This window comes from Plutella xylostella, chromosome 29, assembly GCF_932276165.1.
Source record: "Plutella xylostella chromosome 29, ilPluXylo3.1, whole genome shotgun sequence".
NCBI classification, from domain to species: domain Eukaryota; kingdom Metazoa; phylum Arthropoda; class Insecta; order Lepidoptera; family Plutellidae; genus Plutella; species Plutella xylostella.
This window is the reverse complement of record NC_064009.1, coordinates 9,704,690-9,720,233: the sequence shown is the minus strand read 5'-3', so window position 1 is coordinate 9,720,233 and position 15,544 is coordinate 9,704,690. Positions and strand designations below refer to the sequence as shown.

Genomic DNA, 15,544 nt, shown 5'->3' with positions numbered 1-15,544 from the left:
TGGTTTACTAAGCCGAAAACTACATGTGCAGCATGGTATATCTAAGCCCGAAACTAAAATCAGAATTTGGTAATTCGCGAAAATTTTTTTTAATTTTCCATAGTAAAAGTCACGTGACCAACAAAGTTTCTATGGAAAATGACATTTTTTTTCGCGAATTTTCAAATTCTGATTTCAGTTTCCGGCTTAGATATACCATGCTGCACATGTAGGTTTCAGCTTAGTATACCTTTTTGTATATGTATATCATATTTAGTTTCTAACTGCAGGGCAAAGGCTTCCTATTTTTTCTTTCACACCCTTCGATCCTGTGCATCCTCAGCCCAGTTATTATCACTTACCATTATCCGCAGCAAATCTTCGGCGAGAACTACGCATCGCTCGGCACTTGCGGCTGCAACACGTCCACGCTGCTGTCGCTGCTGCAGACTGCCCCGGAGCTGCGCGGGCCGCCCGGACCGGTGGGCGCTGACGGCCGCACCGGGCCGCCGGGGATCACTGTGAGTACTCTATACGAACTGAACAGTGGGCGATAGAAGGCTGATGATCATGATTATGATGATGACTCTATACTTATGGCATACTTGTGGCTGCAACACGTCCCGCCGGGGATCACTGTGAGTACTCTATACGAACTCAACAGTGGGCGATAGAAGGCTGATGATCATGATTATGATGATGACTCTATACTTATGGCATACTTGTGGCTGCAACACGTCCACGCTGCTGTCGCTGCTGCAGACAGCGCCGGAGCTGCGCGGGCCGCCCGGGCCGGTGGGCGCTGACGGACGCACCGGGCCGCCGGGGATCACTGTGAGTATATACTATATGGCCTTGATAGACTGGGTCCAGGGAGAATGAAACGAGTTTTTACGTGTCTCCCTGGCCTCCGGGAGTCACTGTGAGTCTTATATATCATGCTATATGACAGACGTGATTAAGTATATATAGTTGTTTCAAAAATTTCCTCATCAAACTATGATTGTTATTTGAATCGCCATTTAGGCGTTACGAAGACAGTAGACATAGATCACATAGACGACGAATGTGGAGGGAGGCGACACACAAACCTATTTTGATAATTGGATTTATGTAACCATTTTTAACAATGTTGGATTCCATGACGCTACGGAGTAAATATCATTCATTACCCCTCCTATCTACTTCATTAATCCTTGCAACAACATCTAACCACTGTCTGTTTCCTTACAGGGTCAACCAGGCATGCCAGGTGACAGAGGGCCGGCCGGGCCGCGCGGGGACAAAGGCGACCGCGGTGACTCCGGGCCAAGAGGACCGGAGGGTCAACCCGGGTCCAAGGGGGAACCGGGTGTAGATGGTAGACCCGGTGGGGTTGGGCCACCCGGACCGCCGGGCCCACCAGGGTCATCGGAGTATAGCAATTTTGATGTACGTATTTTTTTAAAGTACACTCACGAGCGATCTAACTTTTCACCTGCCATTGCCGTTCTATATGTCACCGGAACTTTTTCAGTGCTTTTACATAGAGAATGGTGGTTGAATATGAGCAATTGAAAAATACTAATGTTCAGCATGAAATATAAAAAATAGCAGAATATTATAATCATGATGGAATAATGAGTAATGAGGTAATATTATTTTCTAAGAATCGTAACAAGCTTTTACTAAAGACCTACTCATACAAATATTTATCCATTTGTAATTTTGTGATTTTCATGCTGCCCCTCTTATTTGGATAGTCAAATTGGAAACCTAGACAAATATACAAGGTAAGTTATATTGAAAAACGCCAACAACAAATATCAATATCATCTGAGATCTTATTAATGGAGATCAAATATTGAAAACTCGACGAGGTAGGTACCTATTTAGTGGAAATTTCGATAACGATTGCCTACAGAGTTCAAGTAACTACCAAGTACCAATATCTTTAAGGAGGGTATTCTAGATCCATTTTAGATAGTATGAAATAGCAACGCGTGACGCGTTTTACCTAGATTGATATTCAATTGAGATTACAAAGTTATTTAGGAAAACGGTTTTACTGGTACACAGATACGTACGTTACTAAACTTATATATAATATTTTATTCTCCATGATATTTTTACAGCGGTCACTCAAAATACTTCTAAAATCAATTAGTTGAATTGAACCACGAATCTGGTAGTAAATTAAGATTTTGTTATCAGTATTGAGATTAACTTCTAGAATACAGAATACCGCCCTGGATTCGTATTGGAACGGCTTCAAATAAATTGTGAAAAGCCTCTTTCTTCGAGTCGAAGGAAACTTTGTCGATTTCTATTCCTGGCACCTGATTTATTTCATTTAATACTAAGATTCTCTTTCAACAGTTACTAAATGATTCACAGTTTACCAGACTTCCGGAATTCAAAACACGACAACAATAAAATTATGAATCTGATTCACCTACACATTTTCTTTTTATTTATACTTACACGATGTCTACGCCGCAATGACGATTAAGGCGTTACATACGTTTTGTGCTTAATTCACATTTTAAACTATTATTGAACATGAAATATCTAGATATCGTCGTACTACGTATACACATTTTAATTTCTTCCGTATTGAATACTTATAAAAAATGCTAAGAGCAATGTTCGAAAATACAAGAACTTTGCCTGAAAGTTTCAATTAATTTAACTTTTAAATCCCTAAAGCTTTCAATATAAATATTTTTATAGCACATCCAAATTCCCTACATTGTTGTGCCCACTCGATCTTCTTTTGTAAAGTTAGCTAAGTGAGTTTGCACCGTTTAATATCCGAAAACGATACAAGATAAGGGAATTTGTATGCGAACTTCTTGTCGAGTTAGGGTGGCTGTTACGAACTTCTATTTAAATACTACATAAATTCATTTAGCTAATTTCGTTTAATGCACTAAACAATTTTATCCTAAACATGTTTAGCTTCATAATTCACCATGGTCTTTTGATTAATATTTAGTTAAATGCGTTTAGCATCCTGCGATTTGTTATTTACGTTCAGTTCCACATCTTTTAATGAGATACTTCAATATTTTTTATTGAACATTCGAAACGACACAGCGTAAAACGGAGTCAATCTATCAATTTCAAACATAGAGAAAATAACACTACTTATTTCAAAACAAAACTTATTTCGGCTTTGGTGGTGTTTGTATTTATTTGTTGTTGTGATTTCAAAGTAAAATGAATAGTCAAAGCAGCTTCTTCTCGTGTTCGTGCCCCTAATTTTACAAGTGAAGAACAAGATTTATTGTGCAATGTATTAGAACCATACTTGCACATTATAGAGAGCAAAAAAACGTTGTTCCTGAATGGTATCAGGAGATTTAATGTATACTTTATACAATAATGCTATTGCATGAGTAACTCTATGAATGATTCTGCAAGCTGTTGGTTCTTCCACACCTATCACATCTCCACAAGTAACTAACTGACTGCCAGTTGCATAATATCGGAGTGTGCATAACAACTGGTTCATTGGAGTAACTGCATTATTTCTGTAACAATAATTATAGGTATAAATAAAAGTATAAGATAATTATGTAGTCAGATAACTTTATTATTTCAATACCTTAGCTACTTATCTGGTGGAAATAAATTCAAGATGATGTTGAATTTCTTGTAGTAGAAGCGATACAGTTTAGCGAGCGGTGGTAGCTCAGTCGGGTAAGCGCCCGCTTCTCACGCCAGAGATGCGGGTTCGAATCCCGGCGCTGACATGTACCAATGAGTTCTTTTAACTTAAGTACAATGTATATCATCGCTCTTACGGTGAAGGAAAACATCGTGAGGAAACCTGCATATCTAGATCTAGCACATCTAGATATGTGAACCCACCAACCCGCAGTGGACCAGGGTGGTGGGAAATGGTCCAAGCTTAGGAAGGCAGTTTAGACCTTGGGGATATGCACAAAGGTTCCACTCGAGAGAACCAGGTGCAGGTACTTACACCCCCACAGAGAATAGAATAGAATAGCGATACAGTTTGTTTTGTCAAACGAAATCTCCTAACAATTTTTTTATCCGGTAGTGTCTCAAATAAGTTAGTTCTTTCTGCAATATAGCGTAATGAGCGAGGTCTATTCATATAGAGAAGTAATTCTTCATCATCGTCATCAAACAAAATATCCCACAAATCCATTATTTATTAGATAACCTCAATAACCTCTGAACAATGACCTCTGAATCTCTCACAGACAACAACTAGACATCACTGAGGAAAAATGCTAGAAATGGAAAAGTTCTCTTGACAGCCGGTCGGTCAGCTGGTCGCCGCGACTGACGCCATGACATGCGTAGTAGATAAATGTGTTTAGTAAAGTTAAATAGCCATTTGACCGCATTTAGGTTTAACAGATTACTAATCATATTTAAGTCGTGGTAAAAGATGTTTTACGAAATTTAAATAAAAATTGTGTTTAAATAACAAGTTAAATACATTTATCACGTTGATAAAAGCCACCCTTAGGCTGTTTATCTTAGAATCGATTGATTTCTGTTGCCAAAGTCTTTGTAAGGAAGATGTATTGTTGCTTTTTCAAGTAAATTTAAACATTGTTAAAAACTTTTTAACGTAGGGAAACTTTAGGGAGACCGTAAATAAATAGAAAAAAATATTATCTGCCTTACAGATTAAACATACTGAATGCAGCCTTTCGGCTATTTCATTTCTTGGGTTTCGTATCTTAAATAGTAAAAACGGAGGCCTTATAGAATCACTTTGTGGTCCGTTAGTCTGTCGGTCTGTCTAAAACCCTTTATGTCGGGAACGCGTGGAGATATCGAGTTCTGAAACTTTTTAATATCATATGCCAGATCTATCTTCATTAACCTACTACGAAAAAAGGGGGAAGGATTTTAATCATTGTATATTTTCCATCAAATAAACAACATAATATAATTTCAATCCCTCAGGAGTCCTTGATGAGTTCGTACGGCGGTTCAATCGGACGACCCGGAGCGCCCGGGCCGAAGGGGGACGCGGGGCAGACCGGGCCGATGGGGCCCCACGGCGAGCGCGGCTTCCCGGGACAGAAGGGCGAGAGGGGGCAAGCAGGGATTGCAGGGGCAAAAGGGGAGCGGGTAAGCAATATGATTTTGGTTTATGTTTTTTTTTAATAATTTAACTATTTCTCTGTCTAGCAATTATAATAATTTAAATATGAATATTTTTGTGAATACTTGTACATTAAATTTCTTGTATCACACGCCTTCGAGTACAGATAGCCAATATTACTTGGCTTTAGGAGGCTGAAGACAGAGTATTATAGCATGCCTTTGTAAAGCCTGTATCCAGATTGTCCAGTGGACGATTACTAATGATGATGACTGTTTGGTTTCAGTAACCTTAGAGTATATAATATATTTTTTTGTGAATAGGGTTATCCGGGACCACAAGGGGAAAGAGGACTAAAAGGGGACCGAGGCTCATCCGGGCTGGACGGTCGACCGGGGCTGCCCGGGGCCAATGGGAGACCAGCAGAGAAGGGGGAGAAAGGTAAAGGGAGAATTAGATGAACCCAACTTTCATTAGAAGTTTATGGCTGATAGTTTTTGAGGCCACTATTATATCGAATACTTTAAAAGAATAGTATTTATAGGTATTTTGTATTTCTTAATATCATCATGACAACCTTTCTCGTCCCCATTGCTATAAAGGATGCCATGTTTCTTTGCAATAAAGGAAGGGTTTTACACCGTAGTCCACTACGCTGGGCAAGTGCGGGATGGTGGACCCAAACACAAGCAAGCTTGGTCTGAGAGAGTTGTCGGGTAAGTGGGTAACCCGAATTTCAGATGTTTTTAAGCTGCCCGATGCCCGAAGGCTTCTGACTATTCTTTACTTCCGAAGTTGTTGCGATCTTTGTTAATATTACTCAATCATTGTTCAGGGGAGCGAGGTGTGCCGGGCCCTCCGGGGCCGCCGCTACTACCCACAGGCGGAGTCTTCAGCTCGGATGACCCTGAATTCTTGGCTACTGGTAAGCAATAATTTATATACTAGTGCCATACACTCTACGAGAGGTTTTGTCTCGGGTCTTAACAAAAATGTTCACTATTAAAACTACTGACGAGCTCTGCCGAATAGGGAATCAACAATTTCGTATTCGCTGCGCTTAAAATGTTTATCAGAAATACATGTTGTCAATCTTGTGAGTTTAAAGATTAATTATAATAAGGTACATTTCTAATACTTTATTTGGATTTCAGCTGGAAATCGTGCAGTAAACCTCATCCCAGAAAAGGGAGATAAGGTAAAACTCAAATATTTGACTATCATTTAGACGTACTTAATATAAAAATAATAATAATGTGGGAACATCTCACACACGGTCATCCGACCCCAAACTAGGCAGACCCTGTAATATTTGAATCGAACAGCTGATATACAAAATCCATCAATTTATACAAATTAATATAATTTCAGGGTGAAAAGGGTAACCGTGGCAACGACGGTCCACCCGGTTTCCCGGGTAAAGACGGTGCGGCGGGGGAGCGCGGGGACATCGGTCCCTCCGGCATGCCCGGGTCATCCGGACCGGCCGGGCCGCCCGGGCTGAAGGGGGAAAGGGGAGAACGTGGACCACCCGGCCCCATCAGTATTACATCCTCGGGAGCGGATATCATTACTATTAAGGTACGATTAATTAATAATGTTACTATAAAATATACTTATTATTCTTAGGCTTCACTTACAACGAAATAGAGACTTTAAACACATAAATTTACCATTGTAATAATGGGCAGATTATACGAACAATGTTGACGTGGAAAATGGCTTCTATACTAAGCTACTATAGGAAGATTTCCACCAAGTACTTACCTATCACACTCCTGTCGCCTATCGTCACCCCTGATTATTTATAAGACACTGTGTAAGAAACTATGAAAATCAATTTTTTACTTACTATAACAATAACTTGGAGGGGATCCATCCTCAGCGACCTCAATACCGTCGGAAAGAGCCCAAGACATAGTCGTCAATTTCTGGAGAAGAACTTTGGAGGCCCTATGCTCCTCGTGGAGTTAGAGGAAATAATCATCATCATAATCATAACAATCTTTACAAATACCAATCTTATTCCAGGGTGAGAAGGGCGACCCCGGGTTCCGCGGCCGGCGCGGGCGGCCGGGCGCGCGCGGCCTGCAGGGGCTGCCCGGGCCGCCCGGGCCGCCGGGCGTCAAGGGGGACGTTGGGCCGTCCGGGTGGATGGTATGTTTATGTGTTTTTCACTTAACATTTTTTATCTAGAATTTTTGCAGGTAAAACATAATATAAAAATTAATATTTTTTACTCTGAATAAAGGAGCTATATCTAGTTACAGTAGTTCTGCGTATACTTATAGCGTTTTAAGTATAATATTTTTTTAAAACAACAATACATAAGTACTAATATTGTACCTTTTTAATAATTATTATATTTTAATTTTTCATGCAATGCATCTGAAGAACAATAAGGTAAAAGCAGTTAAAAAATAGTCAAGTGTTATTATATAGGTGATTCTATAATTTTAAAAAACTCAGTTATTTAGGTACCTTTCTATCTATGTACTATGTCAACTCATGGTTTTTGTCGCTGTCGTACATAACAGCAAATTAAGCCTGACTATGCAAGCCATTATCTTTAATTAAATCTACTTCTATTCATAGAATTATTGTTAACCTCATCTCCATTAATATTATCAAGGTTACAAACTATATAGCGTAGGAAGGTACAGTAGTTTAACAAGCAGCAAAATACAAGAGTTAATTTTAGACTGTTCGAATAGTTTACCGGTAAATTAAATAAGTTACTATAACTTCAATTAACTCAACTCAACAAAATTGTGGAAATAAGTAAGGTCTTATCAACAAACTCAATCAATCATAATATAGTTTCGATTAACCTATTGCAGGAAATACAATAATTATATCTAGCTTACAAATTTAATGACGTAATGATAAAATTATGAATGAGACTGCGTGTTTGCTCAGCAATAGCACCTTTATCACTGAGCTCCAGAATTACTGGGTATGTGTGTGTACCCTTTTTAACATACCCTGTAAAACGCACACTAGTACAGTAAGGGGCAGAGAAACCTGACCCCCGTCAGAAGCATTGTTACTATGAGAGGGGGGTCAGGTTTCTCTGCACATGACCGTACATAAGGTTGAATCAAATACACACTGGGAAACTTTTGCCTTGATAAAGTTAATAATAAATTCTAGGGTCGACCGGGTACGCTGGGGCCTCCAGGAGCACCCGGGCCAGTTGGAGCCAAAGGGGACAAAGGAGAGCCAGGAGTCAACGTTTTGGACGTCTCTATGGTAAGCCATTTAGCATTAAACATACACGACGTTGGCAAAGCTTAAAATTCCATATTATACTATACACCACTCTTGACTTGAGATCTATGTATGTTTAACTAAACTAACGTGCCTAAGTAACTACATTTTTTTTATCATGAACTTCTTTTTCGTAGTAATAAAGGTAATCCCCCGACAAAACCCTCTGACACTATGCCCATAGGGTCTTGTATTGGTCTCTTCAGTGATGTCGGTGCAGGTTCTACGGAGAATTTTTGAAGTATTGCCACTAATCCAGCCATAGACTGCATTTGACCCAAACGTGCGCCTGTTAATAAATTTTACTGCATTAATATTGAAGTCGATTAATAAAATGTTCGAGACAGAGTATAAAGAACACAATTAATACATTTATGATAAAATGTCATACGTACCAACACAAGCTCTTGGACCTTCCCCAAAAGGTAAATAGGCAAAACTAGGGATATTTGCTTTATTTTCTGGTCGAAATCGCTCTGGGTCAAATTTATGTGGTTCCGGAAAATATTGCTCGTCATTATGATACGCTTGTACTGGTATTATTACATTGACGGTTTCATCAATCGTTAGTCCAATTTCAGGAATAGTGTACCCTGTAGTAGCGCATTCCCTTTTAAGGAAGGCCACTGATGGATACATCCTCATTGCTTCATTAAACGACATTTCTAGATAATTCATTTCTTTTACTGCATCATAAGTTATTTTGTTATCGTGTCGTGCTAAAACTTTGTCTATTTCTTCTTGAACTTTCTTCTGACATTCGGGATTAAATGCTAACTGATGCAAAGTGAAACTTGATGTTGTTGATGAAGTTTCAAAGCCAGCGCCGAAGAAAACAAAAACTTGAGCTGTTATAAGCATATCATCAAGCTCCATGTCGACAATTTTCGGGGATCCGTCAATATTCCTGTGTTCTATGGATTCTCCAACCATACGACCCTTTTGTTTTTGTTCCAACATAAGATCAATGAAGTCATGTCTGTCACTAGGCACAAAATTCCTTTGTTTCATCACAGATTTCACCAGAGTCACCATTGATTTTTCAATTTCGGGAGACAAATAACACAAGTTTTTAGAAAGGTCCGGAAATACTTCTTTCATAGCGCCACAAAATGCATCTCTGATATTCCTATAAAATATACGAGCACCGAGTTTCCTGAACACGGAATTTTCTTCACTGAGCGAGTCCATGTTGATACCGAAGCCACATGCTCCAATCACTTCCGTAGTGTACCTTGCCATCAGCTCCCTAACATCACAAACTTTTCCTGTGCCTGCGAATTGCTGGGCAAGAAGCTGAAGATTTTCCGCTCTTTCTGTTATGTGAGGAAACATCGCTTTCAATTTACCTGAAGAAAATGCTGGAGATATTCTTTGTCGTAATAAACGCCATAAGTCACCGTCAGCGAAAAACAAATTTTTCATCAAGGGTTCTATAACCTTTTTATTCTTCAGAAAACCTCTTGAATAGAAATGTTGGCAATCTGTGACTAGAATCCGCTTTGCTATATCCAGATCTCGAATAACCAGCTCTTTGTCAGTACCTCTGTAGAATCCGACAACTTTTTCTTCAGGATATCTTCTGTAAACATCTGTGGCAACCATTGCTATGCTTGCTTTTTGAAAATACTGCTTTGCGTTGTTTCCTAAATACGGAATAGGCTTGTCGTGTTTAACACCTTTATTCTTCCAGTAGCTGAAATTTCTAACACCATACCAATATAAAAGAACAATCACTATTATAATTAGATACATGTTTAATTTTTTATGGGTATCTTAAAAAAATCGAAGGTATTTAATTATGATCGGGAATAACTACGACCGTCCGATCTGAATGAGAATAACAAACTGCCGGTGTCATGACATGACATGACATTCAAACTAACGTGAGGAGACTACGCTTACATAAAAGAACAAAGTCATCACTTATCAAGCTCAGGAAATGAACAATTAGGTATATAAAATACCAGTAAGCCTTTACACGCGTAACTTTTTTTGATACGTTATGTATGATACTTATAAATAAAATGATTAAAAAACATATTACCGTTTACTAATTTTTAGGGTTCCCTATCTCAAAGCGTAATAAATAACCTCTTATAGTAGGATCGCTATGTCTTTCTTTCCATTTATCTGTCAATACTTCTAGAGAAAAGTAAAAAGTAAAAAATATAAATTTGTTTCTAATCAAACTAATATGCCTTCTTAATAAAACTGTAACTTTTATAAACCAATTTATGTTATACTTACTTATATTTTTTTCCTTTTTGCTCATATTTTCTCCCATTCCCTGCCGGGCTTTCTCAATCCCTATACCCCCCTTACCTTATTACCGTCTTATAGTGATGACTGTTCATTGTGGTACGGAACCCTTCGTACGCGAGTCTAAATATAGCACTTTGTCTGTTTTATTTTTAGTTTACTGGTAATTTATAAATTAATTATTAATTTATGTAATTCTGAGAAAAGTTATTAAGTAATCTTGTAAGTACCTATGTTGATAGGACAAATGACTTTTGATAACTTCAATGCTGTTTTTTATGTAAATTGCGCCATTTCCCACCACACTTATCCACGAAGGGTTGGTGAATCCATACATACTGTTTTCCTTCCCCGTAAGAACACGTGTAGTGTACTAGAATTTCTTATTTTTTAATAATTTATTCAAGTATTTGAACCAACGCCCTCTCGATTGAGAGCCGAGATCTTATCCGTTACACCACCACTGCTCCTTTTGCTCTTAACAAAATGTTAGCCCTGGGTGGGATTCGCGCCTAAAACCCTATGAACTGAAAATAAGTTAACAAACAACAAATAAGTAAGGTTAAGATCATATTCTCAAGACATTTATTTACAAAATCTATTAATAAATTAACAAAAACGTAAAAGCAGCATAATAATAACCTATAAATACATTTTAAACGATACAAAGTCCAAAGTCCGTCCCGAAATAACTCATTAATAACTAATTATAAATTACATGTTTCGTTTCTTGATAAGAAGTGGCAGTCCTCCGACGATATTCTCTGATACTATGGCCTTGGGGTCGGGAGTAGGGACCTTCTTAGAGTTGGCAGCCGGCTCAAATGTGAACTTCTGAAGTACAGCCGCCAGTCCAGCCATCGACTGCATTTGTCCTAGACGTGCACCTGAAAAGAAAAATAGTTGATTGGAATCTCAATTTTGAAGACCTTGCATGGACTCCTAAGCGAGCCAACCGCTTTTCTCTGTACATTACGTTCGTACGTCATTAACGGTATGGCCTTTTTTAATTTAGGATACACAATACATCTAGAATCTAGATGTGCAGGTTTTTCCATGATGTTTTCCTTCACCGTAAGAGTACGTACATGTATTATTTTTTTATCAAAATATTATGTTCTTAGATTTATTTGCTCATTAGTTCATCATTCACTTTTTATTTTGTGTCTGGCTATAAAAATTCGTATCACGGAGTCTAAGTAGCCTACCGTATCAAACGTCACGAACTCATAGTCACGACAGCCTGCGAGTACCTTTCAAGGTTACTACGGCATCGACAAGTATGAATGAGCAGCATAATAATAATAATGTAGTCTGAAGGTTTCTGCTAAGCGAAAATCAACCTTATTCAAGTAAGCTATAGATTGTAAACAAATGTGTGAAATAGTTCTGATTGTCTAAGCCGCAAGCGGTTAATTAGTTAATATCTTTATTTTTGTTTAGATAGATTATGGAGATGCAATAGGAACATAAATAGTTATTAAATAATAGTGTACAAGCTGAGTTGTATTTTTTTAAACAATGATAAGATAATTGTAAGATAACAACTAGGTAGGTTCCTATCTACTATTTTTTATAGTAAATTGATTAATTGAGTTTAAATGGTTTTAATAGACAATTCTCGGTTGTTTGTTGTCCCAGTTAACAATTTCACATTCTATACGACTATCTGTGAAACAGGTTAAATGATAGGTAGTTAATTTTAAGTTTTTAAGGTTAGTATATTATTTATACATACCAACACACGCTCGCGGCCCCTCTCCAAACGGCAAGTAAGCATAATGTGGAATATTCTTCTTTGCTTCTGGTGTAAACCTCTCAGGAATAAATTGTTCAGGGTTTGGGAAGTATTTTTCGTCATTGTGGTACGCTTGAATAGGAATTATAACTTTTACTCCTTTACTTATCGTAACATCCACTTCAAGAATCGTGTAGTTATTCGTAGCGCATTCTCTGATCAAGAATCCTACTGAAGGATACATCCTCATGCCCTCATTGAAAGCCATTTCTAATAGAGTCATTTCTTTGACCGCTTGGTAAGTTATTTTGTTGTCATGTTGAGCCAAAACCTCATCAATTTCTTTCTGCACTTTTTCTTGATACTCGGGGTTGAACGCTAGTTGATGTAGTGTGTAACTCGATGCGGAAGAAGATGTTTCGAAGCCAGCACCAAAGAACACAAACACTTGTGCAGTAATGAGCAAGTCATCAAGGTCTAGTTTGACTATTTTCGGTGTACCGTCAGGATTCCTTTCTTCAATAGACTCACCCACCATTGTGCCACTTTGTTTCAATTCCAACATCAAATCTATGAAGTCATGTCTACCCGAAGGCTTGTAATCCCTCTGCTTCAAAACAGTATTCACAAGATGCACCATAGATTCTTCGATTTCAGGTGATAAGAGATTAAAGTTCTTAAACATTTCAGGGAACACATGCTTCAGTACCGCACATAGTGCGTCTCTAGGTGTCCTGTGGAATATCCTCTTACCGAGTTTCCTGAACTCAGAGTTATCCTCGCTTAGCGAATCCATATTGATTCCAAAACCACATACTCCGATGAAATCAGTGGTGTATCGGGCCATGAGGTCTCTCACATCGCACACTGTTTTATTTGCGGCATACTCTTCTGCAACTATTGTCAATTTCTCAGCTCGTTCGGTGATGTAGGGAAACATGGCTTTGAGTTTACCCGAGCTGAATGCTGGAGTGATCCTATGACGGAGTAATCGCCACAAATCACCATCAGCAAAGAACAAGTTCTTCAACAATGGCTCAATCACCGTTTTATGCGTCAACAACCCTCGGGGGTAGAAATGATGAAAGTCTGTCATCAAAATCCTCTTGGCGATATCCAAGTCTCGGATAACCAGTTCTGGGCTGGTTCCTCTGTAGAATCCGACGATCTTCTCTTCTGGATATCTTCTGTAGACGTCAGTAGCGGTCATTGCCATACTGGCTCGCTGTGTGTATTGTTTCACATTGTTTCCTAGATAAGGCACCGGATCGTCATGTTTTACGCCTCGTTTCTTCCAGTAACTGTAGTTTTTAACACCATACAAATAGAACACTATTGGTATCACAACTAATAAAACTATAAAATACATCATGGCACTGATTGAGTTTGGTTACTGTTTATTTTAATAAATATGTTCTTATCGTTTATCGCGAACGCATGTTGGTGTAGCAGCTGCCAAATTGGAACTAAGAACATCACAATAAAAACTTATCGCGAGCATGCGTCATCATGTTTGTAAATAATAATAGTAAGACGGATAATATGCTACAGCCGAACCCTAAACTGGTTTTTAATTAAATCATAAGGTTTTTTACGAGTGTATGTTAAAGGACCATACGCTGCCGGCTATTGAATGTTAAAATTATATTTTCTATTTATTGTCTAGGCTGGACTTTAAACCTTGTATTAGGTATTTAAACTCACCCAAAACACTTGAAACATTAATCAAATATAGTTTCACAATGTCTTCCTAATCGCTACCTATGGGATAAAATACTAACAACTAAACATGCATTTCAAAATTAATAATTATTATACTATAATAGTTGCAAATTTCTACACAGTTCAAAGGCGAAAAAGGTGACCGCGGCTGTGACGGAACCCCCGGGATCCAGGGTCCAGTTGGCCCGCCGGGACCGCCCGCACCGAGGCCAGACGTGGGTCAGTTTGTGCCAGGCCCCCCCGGACCTCCCGGCCCCCCTGGCCCACCTGGCCCACCAGGGGTCTCTATTGTGGGCCCTAAGGGTGAGCCTGGAGTCAGCGCGTTTGAAGAGTATCCAGTACACGGGAGCACCAAGTACTTTGGCAGACCAGGTATGAATAAGCAACTTATATAGAAATAAATCGTTTATGAAATGGTATTAAGGTAGGTAAATAGTTAGCAAAAATGTATCTGAAAATCATTAAAGTTAAATACAACTTAACGATGCTCATCTTTAAAAATACCCTTTGATGTGGAGACTGGCAAAGTTTTTTTTCTATTCTTATAATTTTAAATTCAAATCTCTCATCAAAGTAAAATTTCTAAGCAAAAACAAAAGTGTTTTTAAACGAAAACTTTCGTCAAACAACCCTTCATCATTATTCCCGTCTCAAGTTAAACTACAGTCACTTAATAAGAGCTTTCCCGCACGCCGCCGGACCGCAGCTTCTAAAAGCTCTATCGACGAGCTTAAGGCTGAGCTAAAAGATCTTGACCACAAAGGCAAAGGTAAGTTAAGTCCCCCACCGAGCTTTGAATAATTAAGTCCTCCTTACAATGTTACATAAACTTTTCAGAAGGTTGCCGTCATAAAGTCTTTGTAGAATTTAACAATGTGAACTTTGGAATCAATTTTCAATCTAAATCCGTGTGTAATTTGTGTCACCGATAATCCTGATAGATGTTCGCTGAAAGATTAAATACTTACATTACTAGTTGCAAAACAAAGATAGCTAAGTGCATTTTTGTAATGAACTAAGCATATTCGAGATTGCTATTTCTGTGATTAATAAGATTATGAGGTAGGTACGTCATAGTGTCTGTATGATTATAAGTGCATAAAGATTATACTTTTAATTAATCAATTTGGTATAACTATGCTATTACTATAGCTACTTAGTCATTCCAAGCGTTTTTTAAAATGATTAAGTACTAATTCAAATATTTACCCTAAGCAGAAATCATAGCCCACCTTGTATAACTCATTATCAAAATAAATGCCGCTTAGGCACTTTTACCTTTCAACCGTCGATATGTAATTATCCCCTGTTGCGCCCTTTTTTGTCACCGACACGCTAAACAAACGAAGAGCATACGAACAAATGACGCTCGATATTCTCAGGTCGTGGAAGTCTTCATCCATCCCACGCCGCGCCGCCCCGTGTTGAAGACTCCAGCAAACAAGCAGCCATGCCTGCTGCCATGATCTACCAGACCACTAAACAAATGATGGAGGTAT

At 38.5% G+C, this 15,544-nt stretch overlaps 3 protein-coding genes across 3 annotated transcripts in view; 1 reads left to right on the top strand and 2 right to left on the bottom strand.

The window, feature by feature from the left end:
• Positions 1–15,544, top strand: part of LOC105398540 (collagen alpha-1(XV) chain) — a 150,914-nt gene that overhangs the window by 130,012 nt on the left and 5,358 nt on the right. Inside the window, exons 10-23 of the mRNA XM_048631690.1 lie at positions 354–500; positions 1,213–1,410; positions 1,722–1,751; positions 4,912–5,079; positions 5,377–5,494; positions 5,889–5,978; positions 6,208–6,251; positions 6,425–6,634; positions 7,085–7,210; positions 7,448–7,456; positions 8,207–8,305; positions 14,168–14,417; positions 14,752–14,814; positions 15,428–15,540. Of these exons, the coding sequence (XP_048487647.1) occupies positions 354–500; positions 1,213–1,410; positions 1,722–1,751; positions 4,912–5,079; positions 5,377–5,494; positions 5,889–5,978; positions 6,208–6,251; positions 6,425–6,634; positions 7,085–7,210; positions 7,448–7,456; positions 8,207–8,305; positions 14,168–14,417; positions 14,752–14,814; positions 15,428–15,540 (1,665 nt within the window). The remainder of the gene's footprint in view (positions 1–353; positions 501–1,212; positions 1,411–1,721; positions 1,752–4,911; positions 5,080–5,376; positions 5,495–5,888; positions 5,979–6,207; positions 6,252–6,424; positions 6,635–7,084; positions 7,211–7,447; positions 7,457–8,206; positions 8,306–14,167; positions 14,418–14,751; positions 14,815–15,427; positions 15,541–15,544) is intronic.
• Positions 8,425–10,147, bottom strand: LOC119693400 (cytochrome P450 6B5). Its single transcript, XM_038116733.2, has 2 exons — positions 8,719–10,147; positions 8,425–8,612 (listed from the first exon to the last, which is right to left on the bottom strand). Exons 1-2 carry the CDS (start codon positions 10,076–10,078, stop codon positions 8,440–8,442), a joined length of 1,533 nt encoding a protein of 510 aa, XP_037972661.2. The 5' UTR covers positions 10,079–10,147; the 3' UTR covers positions 8,425–8,439.
• Positions 11,143–13,797, bottom strand: LOC119693394 (cytochrome P450 6B5). Its single transcript, XM_038116724.2, has 2 exons — positions 12,324–13,797; positions 11,143–11,472 (listed from the first exon to the last, which is right to left on the bottom strand). Exons 1-2 carry the CDS (start codon positions 13,693–13,695, stop codon positions 11,300–11,302), a joined length of 1,545 nt encoding a protein of 514 aa, XP_037972652.2. The 5' UTR covers positions 13,696–13,797; the 3' UTR covers positions 11,143–11,299.